Source organism: Littorina saxatilis, linkage group LG1 (assembly GCF_037325665.1).
Source record: "Littorina saxatilis isolate snail1 linkage group LG1, US_GU_Lsax_2.0, whole genome shotgun sequence".
Lineage (NCBI taxonomy): Eukaryota > Metazoa > Mollusca > Gastropoda > Littorinimorpha > Littorinidae > Littorina > Littorina saxatilis.
The window spans coordinates 14270379-14293935 of NC_090245.1; the positions used below are offsets into that span (position 1 = coordinate 14270379).

A 23557-nucleotide genomic window follows, 5' to 3' on the forward strand; every position below is an offset into this window, starting at 1 on the left:
AACTTATGTGTTTATTTAGAATATGACACAGTACTTTGATTTCTCCTGTAACTGAAAGGACATTACTTTTCCGATCGAGCGACACAGAGAAGAGAATTGTTCAGAACACAGGCACGAGTTAGCCAGGGTTCTGTGGAATCACTCTTCTACCACGCTATGGAATAAGATCTGTGAATGTGGAACACATTTCTTATCCTCAAGCCTGGTTACTTTTCTATCAAACTTCAAAACTACGCTATCAGTACGCTATGGAATAATAGCTGTGCATGTGAAGCCTGGTTACTACTTTTCTATCAAACTTCAAAACTACGCTATCAGTCTTCAGCCACGCTATGGAATAATAGCTGTGCATGTGAAAACATTTCTCGTCATAAGCCTAGTCACTTTTCTGTTAAAGTTCAGAACTATGCAATCAATTTTCTACCACGTTATTGAATAAGAGGTGTGAATGTGGAACACATTTCTCATCTTCAAGCCTGGTTACTTTTCTATCAAACTTCAAAACTACGCAATTAGTCTTCAGCCTCGCTAATAAGGAATAAGAGGTGTGCATGTGAAAACATTTCTCGTCATAAGCCTGGTTAATCTCCTATCAAAGTTCAGAACTATGCAATCAATTGTCTACCACGTTATGGAATAATAGATGTGCATGTGAAAACATTTCTTGTCATAAGTCTGGTTACTTTTCTGTTAAAATTCAGAACTACGCAATCAATCGTCTACCACGTTATGGAATAAGAATGTAAAGAAAAAAACACATTTCTCATTCTCAAGTCTGGTTACTTTTCTGTCAAAGTTCAGAACTACGCAGTCGGTCGAGTTCAAAGTCAAGTGTATCTTTTAATATTAGCGCCAGGAACGCATAGAGGGTTGTATTGACCATAATTGCACGATTGTCTTTTGTTCATCCCTTGCTTTCCTGGAGGTTCGAGTCACGCGATGAAACTCTTTGATTTCGGGAATTGGGTGCTTAAGGTCAAAGAACTTCAAGGTTCACGTTTGTCATGTGGAAAATGCCTAAAATGATTTTGAAGCCTAGTCTCGATGAGTTATGATGTGTTTTTATGTGAATCACAACTTAAACGGTACATTGCAGCATGCAACACATGATCTCTCTCTCGGTCTCTCGTTTCTCTTTTCTATCGAACCACACTTCTTCATCCATTGTTTAATTGTATGGACAATACATTATCTTATGTCTCATCTCTCTCTCTCTCTCTCTCTCTCTCTCTCTCTCTCTCTCTCTCTCTCTCTCTCTCTTTCTCTCTCTCTCTCTCTCTCTCTCTCTCTCTTTCTCTCTCTCTCTCTCTCTCTCTCTCGTCCTTATTCACATTTATCCATATGCTTCTTTAAAAAGCAAGTGTACGACCCCGATAATTTAAAAAAAAAACCTTCAAAATCGAACAGCTGAAGTAAGCACTTGGTTTAAGATTCGGTCCTGTTCTTGTTCTTATTGTTCTTGTTGTTCTTGTTCTTGTTATTGTTATTGTAATCATGCACTATGAAAACTTTGTAAAATACAAAACGAATGCTTAAGACCTAATTCATGGTGACGGTGTTGTTTTCAGGACTTGTCACAGTACAAGTACAACAAGCTGATCACCAAGTCTCTCAACATCCTCAACAAGGTCTATTCATCCAAAACAAACATGTTCAAACTTTCGGAGAAAGCACAGGTGCGTCCCATAATTATGCTTTGTTTCTTCTTTGGCCGATCTGTATTGTCATTTTAGGACATAAAAGAAGCGAAAACAACCTTTACGAGTTTACAGAGTATGCTTTAAATAACCTATTTGTTTTTGCGATTTGTCACTTTGCTACTGATACTCAGAACACATACTTCAATGCTATTTGTTAATGCCCACTAAAAGTCGATTACCACATGTATCCAAATAAAAAAACAAAGTAAAAAATAAACATTTTAAAAAAAGCACGACACTCTCTTTGGTAAATGTAGTAGATAACCATACTTCGGTGACCATTTAACCTGAAAAAGCAACGAAATCACGTACACAACTGGTGACGTCATAAACGCTTGTGCACAGGTGTTGCTGACGCAAGACTCGGCGCGCGTGCACAGAGAGGTTCTGAAGAACATGCCGCTGCTGAGACGTCTGGCGCGCGCCAAGCTGGACGATCAGCAGGTCAAGCTCATGAGTGGCATCCTGGACGACCTGGCCGAGTAAGTCATCTGGGGCTTTCACCATGATGTGTCTTTGATGCGGTTCTCCCCTCCTCCTCCTCTTTGTTTTTACATTTAGTCAAGTTTTGACTAAATGTTTTAACGTAGAGGGGGGAATCGAGACGAGGGTCGTCGTGTATGTGTGTGTGTGTGTGTGTGTGTGTGTGTGTGTGTGTGTGTGTGTGTGTGTGTGTGTGTGTGTGTGTGTGTGTGTCTGTCTGTCTGTCTGTCTGTCTGTGTGTGTGTGTGTAGAGCGATTCAGACTAAACTACTGGACAGATCTTTATGAAATTTGACATGAAAGTTCCTGGGTATGATATCCTCAGACGTTTTTTTCATTTTTTTGATAAATGTCTTTGATGACGTCATATCCGGCTTTTCGTGAAAGTTGAGGCGGCACTGTCACGCTCTCATTTTTCAACTAAATTGGTTGAAATTTTGGTCAAGTAATCTCTAGAGTTCTTGTGAACCTCATCCGTTTGTTTCGTGCATAGTCAGAGGTACATAATAAGGCAAAAAAAAAAATTTGTCTGTTTAGGGTAACCCGACCGACCCTATCGATTTGGCGCCGACCCAAAAACTTTTTTTTGATTTCAAAAAAAAAAAAGAAAAAAAAAGAGGTAAAAATGCTAAAAAGAGACATTTGGCGTTTCTTTTTCTCCCTTTCTCTCTGTTTTATTTACACACACACACACACACACACACAAACCTACCTACCTACCGACCCTACTTTTTTTGGTCATGTTACCCTAAACAGACATTTTTTTTTTATGGCCTAACGTGCTATTGCAGATAAGCTCACAGCGAGCCGCATTCAAATTACAAACTGACGACTGCTTTGTGAAAAAGGGAAACTGGATCACACGGGTTCACGATGGCTCAGGGGTAAGATAAACCACGCAAAAATAAATTCTTTGAAAATTGCTCGCTCTTTACGGAGGGCACCTAGGATGTTCTCAAGCGGTGAGTGTTTAAATGAAAGGGTGTTTGTACTGTGTGTAAAAGCCTGACAGAATCTGTGATGATTTATAACGGGAGGCTTACTGTGCCTTTAATGGACAATAAAATGTTGTTATTGTTATTGTTATTGTTATTGTTAAAAGGCACCTGGAAAAAAAGTTGTGTATGTCGTTGGTCCTCACACCATCTTTTGTTTTCAGGTTTTGTCATCTTCCCATGACACCAGACGAACCACATCCCATGAACCAGAACATCCTCATCTCCAACGGTATGTCTGAAAGAACAGACGAATTCCGAATATAAAATGACCTTTCCACCGCTAGCATTAATTTTAACATTCATATCCTCACCACAATAAGCTACACTCAAATGCACATACCTAGTTGTTTGTGTGTTTGTTTGTTTGACAAGTTTCTAGGTATGTGGATGAAGTTCAGACGGTGGGAAAAGTATACTTCCCTTGGCAGAGTCTGTTTTTGAGTGCAGCGATTGCAAAGTATCTGTGTTGGAATTATATGCTGCAAAATCTTTTTCGTCTTGACTTGTGTCATAAAAATGACTTTTTATCCGTTGGCATGACCTTGACTGTTAGTGTATATGTCCAATTGCAGGTATCCTCATCATTCTGTTCGACATTTTGGTGCAAGAAATTGACCCCAAGCTGCTGGTAAGTAGACGGTTGTCCCAATAGACGAATTCCCAAAATAACTCTGTCGGGTTTGTAAAGAGTTATGAAAGAGTAAATACTCTTTCTTTTACTCGGACAAACATTGCAGGTGCCAATCATTAGCGAGCGGGGCATTCACTCTTTCACAAGCCATACAAACCTGACGGAGTTAATTAAAAAAATCGTCTGTTTGGAACTGTTTCGACGGTTTTAACGACGATGATGAGGAGGAGGACGACGATAATGATGATGATGATGATGATGATGATGATGATGATGATGATGATGATGATGATGATGATGATGATGATGATGATGATGATGATGATGATGATGATGACGACGGCAAAGACGACGACGAACTTGTTGTTTTTTCATAAATAACCACGACGATGATGATTACAAATATATCCCTGCTGCATTTTTTCTCGAAACACTGGACAACGTTTAAGATTATAATAATAATAATGATAATGACAATGACCATGGTGATTTGACGACCGCAGGAGCAGTACGCGGGGATGACGGACATCTTCAAGAAGACGCTGTACCTGCTGAAGCTGCTGGCGAGAGAGAACGACGTGGTGCAGCATCACATCTTCGAGCGTCTGGACGTGCTGCTGGAGGTCCGCGTGGTGGAGAGTGACCTGGCCATCGCGCTGGCTGAGGTCAGTGTTTATTGATAGGGTTTTGTTTTCGTTTTTGCTTTGTGTGTCTGTTATGTTTGAATGTCTCCTCCTCCTCCTCATCCTCCTCATCCTCCTCTACTACGTCCTCTTTCTTCATCAAATTTTCGTCAGCCTATCGCTGAATTCTTCAGACTGTTTTGTTACTCAAAAAAGAAAAAAAACACGATCCACCCTGTTTCTCTGCCAGGTGTTCTACGGGAATCAGAACACGTGCCTGAAGATCAACCCGCGACAGATCCAGAAGATCGTGAACAGGGCAGCAGAGCTTCAGGACCGTGGGCCCGAGTTCCTTGACCTGCTCTCCATGATCGTCAAGGTGGCTGGCACGGGGCTGACCCTCAAGCGAAACCAGGCCTACGTCATGAAGTACATCATGCAGAACTACAAGAAGCTCGCCTTCGTCCTCGACCTGCCCAGGGAGGAGAGGTTTGGTGGTTTTATTTTTTTTAATTTGTTTTTATTGGGAGTTGGGTTGGGAGGAAGCGAGAGAGGGGGAGGGAGAGAGAGAGAGAGAGTGTGTGTGTGTGTGTGTGTGTGTGTGTGTGTGTGTGTGTGTGTGTGTGTGTGTGTGTGTGTGTGTGTGTGTGTGTGTGTGCCCGCGTGTATGTATGTGTGTGTGTGTTATCAAACGCTACCGTTGCTGAGCTTTGGTTCAGTTTTGTGTGTTGCATGTAGTTGACTTATTTGTACTTTGTGGGAAAGTACCGATATTATATTTTGTAAACACAATATTTATGCTTGGACGAGAATGCAGGTGAACTTTCTAGTCCTGTCAAAACAAGTTGTTTACCATGCTGTTTTAGTCGTGAGTTCGTGGCGTTCGTTCGGATTAAGTGCGTCGGCGCTTTTTGATGTACGTCATAGAGAATGTCGCTAGTTTAGTCCATGCACGGCTCGTATAATGTAGTTGTATCATGTTCGGTCTGGAATATTCTCGAGATTGAGTATTTACTATATATGCCAGCGCGATTTGAATGTTAAAAAAGCTTCTATTTGAGTTCTGCTACGATGTGCAGTTGTATGTATTGAATGCTGAATAAATCCTCGAACTCAATTTGACGAGTTGTTTTCTGCTGCTGCGAAGACGGGCGACGTAGAATAAAAGAACACAACTATACGACATTTGAGAACTTGTGGCAATCTCAAGTGTCGTGTAACAATTGGGGGCCAAGCCGGGATCTACGTTTAACGCCAAGGGTTTTCCAGTAACAAAGACAGTCAAGACAGTCACAGGAGGTAGCCATCAATCGGGTGTATCCTGAGGGATCAGTATTGAGACTACGGAACCGTGGATTCGGTGTGACTGGTGAAGAGTTTGGTAATCGCCGCAGCTCGGTACGGTGAGCGACGCCGGAGTGTATCGGGATTACAGAGGTTAGCTGCCGTTTGGACGAGACGGACTTCGTCGCGGAGCTAGTGCATTAATACTACGAAATACGACTGAGGTACGTCGTGTACGTATCGTGAGCAGAGTGCGCCGTCACGTTAGACGAGGAGGGTGGCAGCCTGCGTCTACGAAGGTGAACAGCGACGAGAGAAGCATCGGAGGTGCAGTAGAGACTGTGTTCTTTTAGAAGACTACATTCGTCTACGTTCGGGGCTGTGAAAGAATACAGACGAACGCACCGGAAAAGACCAGAATGGCTGAGTTCTGGGGAAAAGGAATTGAACTGGGACTAAAAGGCAAGCAGTTGACGGAGTTCGTCGAGTCCCAGACACGACTGCTGGCGCAGCGTGAAGAACGACAAGCGCAGCGTGAGCGAGAAGAAAAAGAAAGACAAGCGCAGCGTGAAGAAAGACAAGCGCAGCGTGAAGATAAAGAAAGACAAGCGCAGCGTGAAGAAAAAGAAAGACAGGCGCAGCGTGAAGAAAGAGAAAGAGAAGCACAGCGTGAAGAAAGGCAAATTGAGCTGAAACGCTTGGAGCTCCAGATAGAAATTGAGACGAAGCGCTTAGAGCTTCAGACAGAAATGGTGCGTGTTCAAAATGAGCACGAGGCACCACGCCAAAGAGATAACCAGCAGCAAATGTTACACAGGGCACCGAAACTTCCAGCATTCGCTGACGGGAAGGACCAGATCGACTGCTACCTTGCAAGATTCGAGAGGTTCGCTGAGAGTGCTAGATGGCAGCGCGACGACTGGGCGATTCAACTCAGCGCACATTTGACTGGGGCAGCACTTGAGGTCTACACTAGACTCTCAAATGATGACGCCAGAGACTATGATGTACTGAAGGAAGCTCTGTTGCGTTGCTACAACTTCACTGAAAGGGGCTACCGTCAACGCTTCCGCGAATGCCAGCCATTGTCTGGAGAGACACCGAGCCAGTTTGTGGAGCGCCTGTCGTCATACCTGCAGAAGTGGGTGGAGTTATCAGGTGAAGAGCAGTCATACGAGAGTCTGCGGGACTTGATCGTGAAGGAGCAGTTCCTTAATGCCTGCCCGAAGGACCTGGCGACCCGCTTGGAAGAGCAAAAACTGCGGGGTTTGAAGGACATTACTGATGCTGCTGAGCGTTATCTCATTGCTCATGGAAGGACCCTGGGGACGTCAAAGTCATCAAAACCTTTCCAGAAGAGCGGGAACCAGGGAAACCAACCTGCCAAGGGACAAACTGAGTCCGCACCATCATCCAATGAAGGGCAGAACATAACGTGTTTCCATTGCAATGCCAAGGGCCACCGAGTCGCCAACTGTCCCCAAAAGAAAAATAACGGACATGTCAATGACAAAGCGCAAGAACATCGACGGAGATATTACGACAACAAGAGGCAAACGAGTGGCTCGAACCAACAAGTATGTGCGAGCAGCGTCATACTTCCAAGGGCTGCCGAGCAAGTGGCTACACCATCGGACGTGGAAGAATGTATTTCTGATGGCCAGCTTCTACTCGCCAATGGCAAGTCAATCTCTGTCGTCGCCAGCGCAGCTGTGTCAGTGTCGAACATGCCCGTGTCGAAGGGATTTGTTGAGAAGCAGGAAGTGACTGTTCTCAGAGATTCGGGCTGCAATGGGGTCATCGTCAAAGAGGATCTGGTGCCAACAGAGAAGTTCACTGGTGACTTCAAGTGGACGCTCATGGCTGACAGCAAATGCGTGAAGGCACCAGTGGTAAAAATCCAGATCGATACTCCATACTTCACCGGAGAAGTTGAGGCCGTCTGCCTGAAGAAGCCCTTGTACGATCTATTAATTGGGAACATTGGGGGTGCGAGACGTCCTGATGACCCTGATGTCGAATGGAGAATGGGCGCAGCTCAGCCTGCTGTTGAGGAGGAAGACCCACTGCCATTCGCGAATGAAGATATCAGCGAACTGTTACAAGATGACAGAGCTACTGTGCATCGCCGCGACCAGCCGCAGGTTGTAAGCGCTGTGACGACCAGAGCCCAGGCGAAGAAGGACAAAACAACTACGCCACTCAGGGTCACCAACAGTTCTGCAACTGCTGTCGTGGACAGGGATCAGCTGATTCAGCTACAGGAAGCTGATTTGACCTTGACAAAGTACAGGAGTCGTCCTGTCAAGGAGATGACTAAGGGCGAAGGCACTGTGCAATTTGAAGTGAAGGCCAAGATTCTGTACAGAGTGTTCCAGCACGCGAGAGTCAACGGTGGGAAGCCATTACGTCAAGTTCTGGTGCCTCAACCACTTAGGCGCCAGGTGATGGAGGTGGCCCACGACTCTATTATGGGAGGTCACCTGGGTGTCAAGAAGACATCGGACAGAATCCAGGCTGCATTTTACTGGCCAGGACTGCATGCAGATGTGACTCGATTCTGCCGATCGTGCGATATTTGCCAGAAAACCATACCTCGAGGAAGGGTCCCGAAAGTGCCGTTGCAGAAGATGCCTTTGATCGACCGACCTTTCAAGAGGGTGGCCATTGACCTCATCGGCGAGATAAAACCGCCAAGTGAAGCGGGTCATCGTTGGGTACTGACCCTGGTAGACTATGCAACCAGGTACCCAGAAGCCGTGCCTCTGAAGAAAATTGACACCGAGACTGTTGCCGAGGCACTTGTGGACATTTTCAGCAGAATTGGGGTTCCTGAAGAGATCCTCACAGACCTGGGGACACAGTTTGTCTCTGAATGCATGGAAGAGGTCAACAGGCTGCTGAGCATTCGTCACTTGACTACGACACCCTATCACCCGATGTGCAATGGGCTGGTCGAAAAATTCAATGCGACGCTGAAGTCCACGCTGAAGAAACTATGCAGTGAGCAGCCAAGGCAGTGGCATCGCTACATCAATGCCTTGCTGTTTGCATACAGGGAGGTGCCACAAGAGTCCACTGGATTCTCCCCGTTCGAGCTGATGTACGGGCGGACCGTGAGAGGCCCGATGCAGATACTAAAGGAATTGTGGACGAAAGATGTGGACACACCTGAAGTGAAGAACAGTTACCAGTACGTGTTCGAGTTGCGAGAGAAACTGGAGGAGACTCTCGAGATTGCGAGAGAAAACTTGAGAAAGTCTCAGGATAGTGGAAAGCACTACTACGACCGCAAAGCCGTAAACAGGAAGTTTACACCAGGTAACAAAGTGCTGATACTGCTTCCCACTGATCACAACAAACTACTGATGCAGTGGAAAGGCCCATACGAGGTTGAGGCCGTGGTAGGGATCAACGACTACAAGGTGAATGTCGGCAAGAAGTCCAAGATCTACCACGCTAACCTCCTGAAACTGTATGTGGAGAGACCTCCGGAAGCAGTACAGGTCGCAGCAAGTGTGGAAGAACCAGCCGAACTAGACGAGTTCGACGGTGAGGAACTACTGGAGTTGGGAGACCTCCACAAGAAAGAGGGAGTGGATGACGTCAAGTTAGGACCTGACCTGACAGAAGACCAGCAGAAGGAGCTGCATGATTTTATGGGCGACTTCACCCATAGGTTCTCTGATGTTCCAGGCTCTACGTCCTTGGTCGAACATGAAGTCCACCTCACATCTGACGTTCCTGTTCGCTCAAAACCATACCCTATCCCGTTTCAGGCTCGGGAATCCTTGAAGAAGGACATCGACAACATGTTGAAGATGGGGGTCATCCGTGAATCATCATCCCCTTACTCATCTCCCGTTGTTGTTGTCAAGAAGAAAGACGGCACAAACAGGGTATGCATTGACTTCAGGAAAGTCAATAAGATCACCGTGTTTGACCCTGAACCAATGCCGACGGCAACTGATCTATTCCGACAGTTAACCGGCAGTAAGATCTTCTCAAAAATCGATCTCAGCAAGGGATATTGGCAAATTCCTGTGCGCGAAGAGGACATACCAAAGACCGCCTTTGCAACTCCAGACGGAACGTATGAGTGCCTGCGGATGCCTTTTGGCATGGTGAACAGTGGTGCTACCCTTACGAGGGGAATGCGAAAAATGCTCAAAGGAATGAAGAATGTTGTGTACTACTGGGATGATCTGCTAGTCCACACGGAGACCTTCGCAGAGCATCTGGAGACTTTGAGGGAACTGTTTTCCCGCCTGACAAAAGCCAATCTGACCGTGAGACCCAGCAAGTGCATTTTGGGGACCGACAACGTTGACTTCATAGGTCATTCACTGAAGGAAGGTCAAAAGGGGCTTTTGTTGGAAAACGTCACCAAGATCCTCAATGCGCCACGTCCTGAAACCAAGAAGCAGGTGCGATCCTTCCTTGGATTGGCTGGGTACTACAGAGAGTTCATTCCAAACTTCGCCGCCATAACGGCGCCTTTGTCGGACATGACCCGAAAAGGATGCCCCAACCGAATACTCTGGGGACCAGCTCAGGAGAAGGCATACCAGACCGTGCGCGACCTGATGTCACGAGACCCGGTGCTACGCCTTCCTGATACTGCCAAAGAGTTCATCTTGCGTACAGACGCATCGGACGAAGGGATCGGCGCCATGCTGATGCAAGAGCATGGAGGTAAACCGTTTCCGGTCAGCTATGCCAGCAAGAAGCTGTCAGGAGCCGAGAAGAACTACTCGACCATGGAGAAAGAGTGTTTAGCCATCGTGTGGGGAATCAAGAAATTTGAACTCTACCTCCAAGGGGTGAAATTCGTGCTTCAGACTGATCATAAACCCCTCACCTACCTGAACTCTGCGAAGTTTGTGAATAATCGTATCATGAGGTGGGTGATGTACTTGCAGAACTTTGATATGCGAGTGGAATCGATTAAGGGTTCAGACAATGTTGGAGCAGATTTTCTCAGCCGAGTATGTGAGTAAAACGGTGTTCATTCTCCAACAGACTAATGTACATACCTGGATTTCAATCTGTTATGTATACATAATATGTGTACAGGTAGCGTTTCAATGATTGAAAGAAATTAGGTACATTTCTACTGGTGTTGGGGGTAATGTTAGGAAACGCTACCGTTGCTGAGCTTTGGTTCAGTTTTGTGTGTTGCATGTAGTTGACTTATTTGTACTTTGTGGGAAAGTACCGATATTATATTTTGTAAACACAATATTTATGCTTGGACGAGAATGCAGGTGAACTTTCTAGTCCTGTCAAAACAAGTTGTTTACCATGCTGTTTTAGCCGTGAGTTCGTGGCGTTCGTTCGGATTAAGTGCGTCGGCGCTTTTTGATGTACGTCATAGAGAATGTCGCTAGTTTAGTCCATGCACGGCTCGTATAATGTAGTTGTATCATGTTCGGTCTGGAATATTCTCGAGATTGAGTATTTACTATATATGCCAGCGCGATTTGAATGTTAAAAAAGCTTCTATTTGAGTTCTGCTACGATGTGCAGTTGTATGTATTGAATGCTGAATAAATCCTCGAACTCAATTTGACGAGTTGTTTTCTGCTGCTGCGAAGACGGGCGACGTAGAATAAAAGAACACAACTATACGACATTTGAGAACTTGTGGCAATCTCAAGTGTCGTGTAACAGTGTGTGTGTGTGCCAGTGTGTGTGTGTTTGTGTGTGTGTGAGAGAAAGAGAGAGAAAGACAGGCAGGCAGGCAGGCAGGCAGGCTGGCAGCCAGCCAGCCAGTCAGACAGACAGACAGACAGACAGAGGGAGATATTCCGGACTCTAAGTTCTCTCTTCCTGCTTTATAAGTGCGTATGTTATTATGCTGTGGAGATTCCCGCCTTTGTTGCTTGATTCTTTCTTTCTTTATTTGGTGTTTAACGTCGTTTTCAACCGTTCAAGGTTATATCGCGAAGGAGGGAATGGGGGTGATGGGATAGAGCCACTTGTCAATTGTTTCTTGTTCACAAAAGCACTAATCAAAAATTTGCTCCAGGGGCTTGCAACGTAGTACAATATATTACCTTACTGGGAGAATGCAAGTTTCCAGTACAAAGGACTTAACATTTCTTACATACTGCTTGACTAAAATCTTTACAAACATTGACTATATTCTATACAAAAAACACTTAACAAGGGTAAAAGGAGAAACAGAATCCGTTAGTCGCCTCTTACGACATGCTGGGGAGCATCGGGTAAATTCTTTCTCGTCCCAACCAATATTGGACTCCCCCTAACCCGCGGGGGGCTTGTTGCTTGATGGAAGAATTGAAAATAACAACAGATGTAGAGGAGGTTGCGCGATATTTAAAAGCATTCAGCAAAAAAAGTGTAGACATTCCATAAATGGATGATTTTGTTTTCTGTCTGCATCAGGGAGAAGATCTTGACGAGCGGGAACAACATGTCCACGCTGAGGTATTACATCAGTCTTCTGGACCTACTCGCCGCCTGCGCTGAGGTCAGTTCTTCACATGCTGTCGTCTGCAATAGGCTTGAAAATTACTGACGGATTACCAGAACCAAAACTGAAAAATAAACATTATCTGTGGAAGAAAATTAGTAATGTTCATTTACTTTATTGCAGATTTCGTATGCATTTAGAATGCTTACTTTCCTTTGTTTCTCAGGTCTTAAAACAGTGCTCTGCCTAATTCGTGTATGATGTTTACCAATCTCCTGTTGTCCCTCTGACCAGGGCGAGAACATGTTCATCGAGTCGCTGTGTCAGACGATCCTGCCCATGGACGACCTGCTGATGATGCTGAACAACCCCTGCATCGACAACGCCCTCAAGAAGCCCTTCCTTCGCTGCCTGCATCACGTCTACCTCAAATCCAACGGCAGCGTCGTGGATATGCAGAACTCGGAGATCCCGCATGACACGTAAGTGCTTGCAGTTCTCAGTTAGTTGTTGTTTGATTTCTTTAGTTACTTCTCTTTTTTTGTCAAAAACCTTGACTGTTTTGCTTATGTCAAGTACTTATGCAGTTTTGACACAATTCTGGAGAACTTTATTCCGAGGACGTTCGATTTTATTTCTCATGTACTTCTCTTGAGGTACACTTTTTTCTCCGAGAACGTTCGATTTTATTTCTCATGTCAGGTAGGCATGTACTTATGTGCATTTTTAACACAATTCTGCAGTACCTTTTTTTCCAAGGAAGTTCGATTTTATTTCTTATTTCAGGTAGGCATGTCCTTATGCATTTTAAGGCACCATTTTTGCATTTTTTTTGTGTGTGGGTGGTTTTTTTTTAGGAGGTTCAATTTTTTCCCATGTACTTCTCTTGAGGTATATTTTTTCTCCAAGAACATTCGATTTTATTTTCTCCAAGATTGTATTTCTCATGTCAGGTAGGCAGAAACCTATCCATTTTAGACACAATTCTTGGGTAACTCTCTTTTCCGAGGACGTGTGATTTTATTTCTCAGGTCAGGTAGGCATAAACTTATACAAAATTCTTCATTTACTTGTGTGTGGGGTTTTGTATATGATGCTGTGGGCAAATTTCTGCTCTCTTGTAGATTGATAAGAAATAGCACGACTTTGAATTTCTTTTCTTACCATTCATTATCTTGCATGGAATATACATTATAAGTTCAAAACGACTTTTGTACTGAAGTTCACTACAGTTCTCTTGCGCACAATTTTGTCATGTAATATGTTAGGTTTTTGTTTAAACTTTGATTCAGAGGAATCTGTTTGAACAGAATGTGTCTGTAGGATATATACTTGTTCATCTTGTTCATCAAAGTTTTGTCTTTAATAGATAAAAGTTTACTTAGTGTGCACTGTCACAGACTTATTACTGTGTTGTTGGCATTTCTTATATTTGACATTTGGTAATGCAACTTGAGCATTTTGTCACATTTATTGACATGTATCGATTCCTTCCTGTGTGAATTTCATGTTTTGCTTATTGCTGAATGGTATTTTCTGTACTGTCAAGATTTGCAAATATTGGTATCTCTTGTCTCCTGTTGTACTATGGTTATTGATGACTTAATGATAACCCATTTCCAAAATAATGTATCCTATAATGTGCTAAAACTGTGTGTGATTTTGTATGTGGAACAGAGGTCTATTCAGTGTATGTGTGTTGTCTTGCTATATGTCCCCTTATCTAGCCTAAACTACATTAGGCGCTTTACGAAAATAAGGAAAAGGATTCTACCCCGGAGTGGCATTCTACATCTGGTTCTTGAGTTCCAGTGGTAAGAGGAGAAGGTTCTTCCTGAAAACCACCACAGCCCTCTTTCTGAAAACCTGCCCCCTTTTCTGTCTCTGATGCTGCCCCCCTTGGTCTGAATTTCTCATATCCCCTCTTCCTGAAAACGAACCCTTCTTCTACCTCCGATGCTACCCTCTCGGTCTGAATTCTTGAAACCTCCTTTATCTGAAAACTAACCCTTTTTCTATCTCTGCTGCTACCCTCTCGGTCTGAATTCTTGAAACCTCCTTTATCTGAAAACTAACCCTTTTTCTATCTCTGCTGCTACCCTCTCGGTCTGAATTCTTGAAACCTCCTCTTTCTGAAAACTAACCCTTCTTCTATTATTCTCTGATGCTACCCTCTCGGTCTGAATTCTTGAAACCTCCTTTTTCTGAAAACTTGCCTTTTTTCTGTCTCTGATGCTAATCCGGTACCCCCTTGGTCTAAATTTCTCATATCCCCTCTTCCTGAAAACTTACCCTTTTTTTCTATCTCTGCTGCTACCCTCTCGGTCTGAATTCTTGAAACCTCCTTTTTCTGAAAACTTGCCTTTTTTCTGTCTCTGATGCTAATCCGGTACCCCCTTGGTCTAAATTTCTCATATCCCCTCTTCCTGAAAACTTACCCTTTTTTTCTATCTCTGCTGCTACCCTCTCGGTCTGAATTCTTGAAACTCTCTTTTTTCTAAAAACGCGACCCTTTTTCTATTTGTACTGCAACACGCCTCGGTCTGAATTTCTCAAATCCCGCTTTCTGAAAACTGGCCTTTTTTTCTATATCTCCTGCTACCGCATCGGGCTGAATTACTGAAACCCCCTTTTCTGAAAACGTGTCACTTTTTCTATCTCTGCTGCTATCCCCTCAGTCTCTGAATTTCTAAATCCAAAAGCAAACTGGCTCTTCTATTGACATCGTGGCTGAAACTTGACTCTTTGCTTTGCTTTGGTATACATATGTAACGTAACTGCAGCTCGAATTAGCTGTAAACCTTTCCCGACTGAACCTGTCTCTCTTGTCGTCTTTTTTGCTCGAGAATATTGCCAATCTCTTCTAGTCTACGCTCTTTTGATCATCCCATGTTACGCTTCATTGTACAATATGGACCGCTTCTAACCCAAATGAATGCCTTTCGCCTTCTTACAATGTAACCCATTCCAGTTCTGCCTGTTTTCCTTTTCGGAACACAGCTATATTTCACGATTTTCGCCTTACGACCGCAATGCGAGCCCTGTCCAAATTTGAAAGTAATGCTTGATTTTCTATAGCTCTTCGCAGCTGTTGTGGTCCCTTTGCCGGTCAGCTCTATGTTTGGCATGCCTGACTCTAGAACGTATTTCAAAATCAGCATTTGAAAAGTGCAGTGTTTTCTCTGCCGTGCAAAAAAAAACTGCCATCATTGCTCTTCCCACGGCTCGAGCTCAACGTTCACCGCTTTTTACCCCGCAAGACTTTTTGTTCCTAGATCCTTTGCTGCTTGAACATGGTTTATACCTCCTTTCAGAGTAAGGTCTCCTCGTGTATCTGTGTTGCCTAAACGCTGTCTTAACCCCTGCTGTTCCCAAATTAATATTCTTTTTTGCACATCTCTCAGTCATTTCTCCTCCCAAAAGATGTTCTCCACTACCAACGATTCGCTTACTGTCTCTGAGATTCCGAGGTAATGCTTTTGCAAGTGTGTCTTATAGCCCTGCCTCTGTGATTCCCGAATGACACTGTCACAGACACTTACGTTTGAACTCCGAACACCGTGTGAGATCCTTCGCCCCAGTGTTTTCACGCAGATGAGAATGATTTAGTCCTTTCCACTGGACATCTCTGTGTGTTCTCTTGTCAACTATTTCTCTCTTGTTTTGGCTCTTTCGTGATTGCAGCTCTCTTGGTATTCCAACTGTGGACTGACTCTCTTTCTCTCGGTGTTATTTAATTGTGTGTTGAGTCTCGTGGATTTTAATTGTGGGATTGATTCTTTTTGTGATTTTTAAAATACATCAAACGTTTTAAGTTGCGATCATCGCTTTAGTCATCTCTTATTCCCTCCCTGAGAGGCATGGATATTATAGTTTTACCTTCTCCTTGTCCTAGACCCATAGACTTGATTTTGAACACACCTGTTCAAGATAAGATTTTGTTCTTACCATTTCAGCCTTCAGGCGAAACAATTCCCTCGTTGTTTTGTTTTCGTCAGGAAATGAGAATTGCGTTGATACTGTACATTGGTTGTTGTTTTTTTGTGTATTTTGTGCGTACTTATTTTATATCTCCAAACCCTTCCATCTGATCCTTTGCTTGTGCCCTCATCTTTTCGTTATCGTGTTTCCTCTCTGCTCTTATATTTTATATGTTATCCTCTGAGTCAACGACCGGACAGTAAAAGGGTTGAGATGAGCGTTGGACGATAAAATCATTGTCAGTAAATTCGGGAAGATGCCCGCAGTATTTCTCAAATTAATTACCCCCCCCCCTCTGCCACCTCACCATTCTCGAGGTCCCAAATTGTTAAACACAGTACACAAATCATTGACTTTGTGTTCGAATCACACCTTCATTGAAAACGCTCAAAATGCTGAAGCACAATTTCTTGAAATATGACCAAACTGTTAAATGTGACAATATTAAATGTCAATGATGGTCTGCAGTTTGTCGAAAGATAAAAGACTCAGTAATGGACACAAACACGAATATAATAAGGATATGGATAAGATTTCATATTGTCCTGTTAGGTTACCCTCATGGAAATTCGGGCTGCTTTCTCACTGGAGAAAGCGAGCTGCCATACAGTGTACGGCGCTACCCATTTTCTTTTCTTTTTCCTGCATAAATATGTCTTGTTTAGCCCTAGTTTGCTTTCCCTGACTGACCTAGGTTGTCGTTGTCTTTGTACTTTCTTCATTGACCTACTTCTCTTTCTCTCTCTGTTTCTGATTCTAACGGCATGTTGCACGTTCAAACAGAACTCAACCGGAACGACCATTCCATGATGTGTACCGAGGGTAATGTCTGGCACTTTCCCTGTATCCCCTTTCCCCTGTATCCCTCAGACCCCTGTACGCCGGTATTGTCTGGTCCTGCTGTTGGTGGTCTGTGTCTTTGTGCAGCATGGTAACGTGACGTGGCAATTGTTGAGTAGAGTCGTCATTGAATCTGATATGTGCTGTAGGTTTATTTTAGCCTGGCAGACGTGTCCGGTTTTTTCTAACAAAGGTGCGGGGATGAGGTTTCAAAGACTGTCCTGAAATTCTGGAAAGTTACGCAGCTTCTTGTTAAGCAGAAGTAGACTAAAAGATTTCTTTTGGGTGCGCAGAAGTGCTTGTCCTCTGTACCGTGAAAAGATCATTGCAACTTGTTTTTTTTAAATGAGTCTCAGTTAATATTTTTATTTTTCAAGTTTCCAGCGTACGTACATTATAGCACAGGTGTCTGTTTAGCGGTTTTGTTTGCCATTGAATTTAACATGTTTACGAAAATAAAAATAAAAACAAGACTAAAGCGAAATTCACTGAAAACACTGCTGTGGTCCCACATTTATTTATTTTCAAATTCCGCTGAAAGGGACACAGAGCATGATCGTAATCACCGGAAATTGGGGTTTTTTTCCGGTATTTTTATGCAGTCCCTCGCAAAAACAATACACAATTTTGTAATCTTGAGAAGCTGTGTTTCTTTTCCTTAAACTGTGACGCAGTCTGTCGGACCCAAAGCATGACATGCACTGCACAGAGAAGATGTAGTTAGAAAGCCTACAGTCCGTAGACATCTGGGACGGAGTGCACGAGAAAGTGACAAAATGGGTGGAACACTATCGCTGTGTCGGATTGGTTAAAATCTCAAATTACTTTCAATTTCAACCAACCCAACCAAGCGCTTAGGCCCCACCCAGTTGGGCACGTTCTCGTGCAAGCTACACCAGGTGTGGTTGGCTTGCAGTAGGCGAGTCTGTGTTGGTGAGTGCTGCGAAGAAATATGTTTGTGTCTACTTGCATGGAACTATGTTCATTAAGGTGAAGTTTTACTGATTTATGTTATAAAATAAGTTGGTATTTTATGAAGGAATAAAGTACATGACATTGCGGAAGAAAAAAATAAGAGACCATTTAGCCACGATTTGATTAACATAGCAGAGTTAATGCAAACAGCAGATACATTATGTTCATTGAGATTTATTTTTTTAAATACTCACAAGAATACGAGTTCCATTGAGTATTTTTGAATACAGTTTTGTCGGAGTTAAGTGAAATGTAATCAAGAAATAAGTACATGAAGGAGAAAGTAACTTGATTTGCACGTTCTTCATCATACTACAATATCTGACCTTAGTATTCCCTTAGCCTTTGGAATAAAAAACGTATTTGATAGGAATAGCTTCTGTGCTGAGTGTTTGTTGCAGGACAACACACCCTTTTATGTTGTTGGTTAGCTTTACGGCAGATAAATACGATTGCGAATGATCAGCATTGCCATTGATATGTTTGCAGCAGTGTTTTTCCGATGAAAAAGCGAATGTTGAAATAAGAGTCTAGTCAGCATTCTATAACTTTGGATTTCGTCCGTTCATCTGCATTTCGGCAAGTTGCTTAAAACGGCATAGCCTTAAATGAAAGAAACGCTTCAAAATAAGAATATGACAAGTAAAAATGAAGTAACCAGCGCCCGTTTAGAATAACCCATGTTAAGTGTTTGATAATTGTGGCATACTGGTGCAATTGTTCCTGTCGTCGTGGTCATCCTTAACGAAGGAAGTAAGAGCTTTGAAACGGCTTAGAAACGTTTCTCACTGCTTACACAAAGATGCCAAGATTTCACAAGTATTCCACGACATCATTTTGGGGGTGACGTTTACAGATACAGGTGCTGGCATGAACTACATTTTCTGTCATCCGCAGAAAAAAACACAAAGAGAAATTCAAATTATTGTTGCATCTTTGGCGGCAGCAGTGGCTAATTAGGGACATTTTCTGTTAATACGCTGCCCAAAATATGCTATGACCCCGACGTAAAAAGGATGTCACTTCCTGTTATACCTTTGACAACATTCGCAAACCCGCAGACTGCTTCTAGTTTACTAACCTGATAGTGTGTATGTGTGGGTGTGTACATCATATAACCACAGACAGAGCAGATCGCTTCAGTGAAATTGTGTGCAGCAATCTAGACTGGTATTAGTGTTTGCATGGACAATGTTCAACACCCAAGATACTGACATTTCTAGAAGAACAGGTCTCGCACAGCAACCAGTGTGTATATATCAAAAAAGCTTTTAGCAGACGTGTGCTTATACCAACGCATGTTATGTAATCAGAAGTGGTAATCTACATGGGGTCAGTCTTCGGACACATGTGAATAAGCAAATTATTTCAAGAAGACCATTTACTTAAAAAGTGCATTCTTTACTGCCAAGAGGATATTTGTGTATGATACATTTAGACATAAATTTAACGAGCAATATGTTGGCAAATTGATTTTCATCATTAATCTTTTATTTTCTGTACACTACCAGAATGGGTACCTTTGAGAGAATGAGTATTGTCCTGAAGAGCTATAAATGTACAGCATCGTGGGACTAAGTAATGGCCTGAAGAGCTATAAATTTACAGCATCGTGTGACTAAGTAATGGCCTGAAGACATACATTTACAGCATCTTGTGACTACCTGCAGTTTTTTCTCAAGAAACAGGAAGGCAGAGAATACCATTACCAACGGCATTTTAACTTTGAATCGTATTTACCAAATGTAAAGAAGTAGATGATGTAGTTTGGGATTTTTCCCCATGGAAAACTAAAGACATCCAACGTCGTTGGAGTTTACCGCACGAGGTTATACGATGCGAATTTAACAGAAACCATAGGTGTTTCAACATCCACTAATGCCATCTCCCCTTCCCCTATACAGATGAGCAAATCTGACCAATTATTGTGTCAAAAACTCGTGGTATACGACACAGCATCGGTCACAAAATAACTGTTTAACCTTGAACTTGTTAGTTGCACGTGCTGTTGCTGCTCGTTCTTTCTGAACACAAAAAAATGTTTGGAATGTTGAACTCTTTAAAAATAAAAATGTGTGGAATGTTGAACACTTTAAAAAAAACGTGCGTTTGTAATTTCGTTGCTAGGATCTAAGGAAGCTTTGTATATACTTTACTGTGGTTCAGAGGTACGATTAAGTAGAAAAATAAAGCAACGCGGCTTATATGTGGAGAAATAACAGAGTATAAGGAGTTCCAGTTTGTATCTATCATATGCAGATGAATAGAAACAGTGTTTAGCAAGATAATAGACGATGTTCAGAAATAACTCTGTTGGATGTGTATGGGTTGTAAGAGAGTGAATACTTTTGCTTTCAGTGAGTCAAACTTTCCCACGTGACATTATAGACCAATCACTAGCGTGGGGTGTGTCTGAAACACGTGGACAAGTAGCACTTAAAAAAAGCTTGCCTCATTAAAATCAAGAGTATTGACTCTTTAACAACCCATGCAAACCCAACAGAGTTATATCTTAACATCATCTATTGTCCTGATATCCACAGATTTCATTCATCTGCATATGATAGATCTAGACTGGAACTGGTAAGGCCAAAAAAAAATAGATCTGTTTACGGTAACATAGGACAAAAAAATAGGGTCGGTAGGTCGGGATTTTTTTTTAATTTTTTTCCAAAAAAACATATTTTTACGTTATTTTGCAAAAAACAAAAACAAAAAAAAATTGTTTTCCCCCAAATGCCAAAAAAAAAGTCTAGGGTCGCGCGAAAAAAATAGGGTCGGTCGGGTTACCGTAAACAGACCTTTTTTTTTTTGCCTAATGACCCATACAAACCCGACAATTATTTGCGGAATTCGTCAAATTGTTGTGTGGATTGAGTGTGAGTGTGTGACGCTTGCGTGTGTTGTCTCTGTAGCGAGCTGTGGGAATACCTGGCGTCACTGTCCATCGAGATGAACCGCCTGACTGACAGCATCCGGGAGGACCCCGAGAAGATCGGCATCCACCTCAAGACAGCGCCAGAGAAAAGGTGAGTCACGCACACAGACATACATACAATAACAATCTTGGGCACACTATTAAATCCGTCGCGATATAATCTTGAATGGTTGAAAACGACGTTAAACACCAAATAAAGAAAGAAAGAAAGAAACACTATTAAATGTTGAACGTGGGTTTTTTGGGTTTTTTTTTCTCTTTTTTTTCCAAGCACATCATTGTGGGGCTTTTGATGAATAACATGCATCCGTCCACTCACAATATATTTTCTTTCATCCTTCAACATTTACGTTTTTATTTTATTGGACAAGAAAATGTTGGTTATTGTTATTGCATTATTGTCGTTTATTATTATTCATTTTTTTCATACATAATTATCTTGGTCTCAGTGTTCTATTTTAACGTATTGATTTTTGGACGGGCGCAATGGCCTAGTGGTAAGACGTCGGCCTCCCAAGCGGGAGATCGTGGGTTCTTCTTCTTCTGTCTTCTTCTGCGTTCGTGGGCTGAAACTCCCACGTACACTCGTGTTTTTGAACAAGTGGAATTTTACGTGTATGACCGTTTTTACCCCGCCATTAAGGCAGCCATACGCCGCTTTTGGAGGAAGCATGCTGGGTATTTTCGTGTTTCTATAACCCACCGAACTCTGACATGGGTTACAGGATCTTTTCCGTGCGCACTTGGTCTTGTGCTTGCGTGTACACACGAAGGGGGATAAGCCACTAGCAGGTCTGCACATAAGTTGACCTGGGAGATCGGAAAAATCTCCACACTTAACCCACCAGGCGGCCGCGGCCGGGATTGACCGTGGGTTCGAATCCCGGCTGCGCCTGAAGGGTTAAGGGTGGAGATTTTTCCGATCTCCCAGGTCAACTTATGTGCCGATGTGTTATGTAAAAACGGTCATACACGTAAAAATCAACTCGTGCATAAACACGAGTGTACGAGGGAGTTTCAGCCCATGGTCGCAGAAGAAGAAGAACGTATTGATTTTAATGGGCTATAAAATGTTTGTTATTGTTATTCTATCATTATTGTTTGTTATTAATCGGATTTTTTTCATATGGTAATAACCTTGGGCACAATTTTCAATTTTAGTGCAGGGGCGGGTCAGTTGCTTTGTAAGGGGGGGGGGGGGCACTTTGAATCGAAAGTGAATGTGATGGGCGCGAAGCGCCCGAATTTGCTAGGGGGGTCCGGGGGCATGCCCCCCCGGAAAAAAATTTTGCCCAAAGAAGCAAAATGGTGCCATCTGGTGCCATTTGAACTTAGAAATGGTCATAGAATCAGCATAGAAAAATCTTTTTTTGTTTCTTCTTTTTTTTTTTTTTTTTTTTTTCGGGGGGGGGGGCACGTGCCCCCTGTGCCCCCCCCCCCCCCTCGTCCGCCCCGGTAGTGTATTCATTTTTAATGGACAATAAAATGTTTGTTATTGTTATTGTATCATTATTGTTTTTGGATTCGGATTGTTATTCGGATTTTTTCAACCTTATAATCTTGGGCACAATTTTCAATTTGAATTTAATCATGTTAATGTTCAATAAAGTGTTTACTATTGTTATCACATTATTATTGGTTGATTGTGATTGCTTCAGCGGGTCTGCGGCAGCTCCAGATTTCGAGTCGTCTGCGTACGGCACCGTGCTGTACATCATGGAGGCGGTGTTCCCTTTCCTGGAGACCTTCTACCGGGACTTCTACTTCCCTGACCAGCAGGCACAGGGTCAGGAGATGGACGAGACTGACCACCTGGCCAAAGCCGTTGTTGTGAGTTGAAGACAGTGTACAGTCTGGATTTATGAAGTCTCGATCTCTCGCTCTCTCCCTTTCTCTGTATCTGTCTGTGTCTGTCTGTCTCTCGCTCCCCTCTCTCTCTCTCTCATTCTCTCTTTCTCTCTCTCTCTCTCTCTCTCTCTCTCTCTCTCTCTCTCTCTCTCTCTCTCTCTCTCTCTCTCTCTCTCTCTCTCTCTCTCTCTTCCGGTCTGCCTTTGTGTACAGCGGGCCGCCTTCAGAATTACAATTAGACAGAAATGAAGTGCGTTGGTTGAAAAATCAAACAAACAGAACTGTTGACTGCATACCTTATATCATTGTTTTTCAATTGTTGATCTTTTTTCCCCCGCAGATGTTCAGCGAGATCGTGGACGCGCTGCTGTTCAAACCCCAGCACATGAAGAACATGGTCAACTGTCTCTCCGTCATTGTCCCTGTCTCCAACATGCCCAACTCGGTAACACTTACATTGGACACTGTGTGTGTGTATGGGGTGGTGGTGGTGTGTGTGTGGGGGGTGGTGGTGGTGTGTGTGTGGGGGGTGGTGGTGGTGGTGTGTGTGTGTATGTGGGGGGTGGTGGTGGTGGTGTGTGGGGGTGGTGGTGGTGGTGTGGGTGTGAGAGGGGGTGGTGGTGGTGGTGTGTGTGTGTGGGGGGGTGGTGGTGGTGGTGTGTGTGGTGGTGGTGGTGTGTGTGTGTGTGTGTGTATGTGTGTGTGTGTGTTTGTGTGTGTGTGTGTTTGTGTGTGTGTGTGTGTGTGTGTGAGTGTGTGTGTGTGTGTGTGTGTGTGTGTGTGTGTGTGTGTGTGTGTGTGTACACACTTTTGACTC

General features: G+C 43.3%; 1 protein-coding gene across 1 annotated transcript in view; it reads left to right on the forward strand.

Moving 5' to 3' along the window:
* Positions 1–23557, forward strand: part of LOC138962441 (inositol 1,4,5-trisphosphate-gated calcium channel ITPR3-like) — a 210817-nt gene that overhangs the window by 147545 nt on the left and 39715 nt on the right. Inside the window, exons 31-41 of the mRNA XM_070334254.1 lie at positions 1569–1676; positions 2046–2182; positions 3343–3410; positions 3754–3809; positions 4316–4477; positions 4686–4924; positions 12131–12215; positions 12453–12640; positions 20870–20983; positions 22551–22722; positions 23081–23185. Of these exons, the coding sequence (XP_070190355.1) occupies positions 1569–1676; positions 2046–2182; positions 3343–3410; positions 3754–3809; positions 4316–4477; positions 4686–4924; positions 12131–12215; positions 12453–12640; positions 20870–20983; positions 22551–22722; positions 23081–23185 (1434 nt within the window). The remainder of the gene's footprint in view (positions 1–1568; positions 1677–2045; positions 2183–3342; positions 3411–3753; positions 3810–4315; positions 4478–4685; positions 4925–12130; positions 12216–12452; positions 12641–20869; positions 20984–22550; positions 22723–23080; positions 23186–23557) is intronic.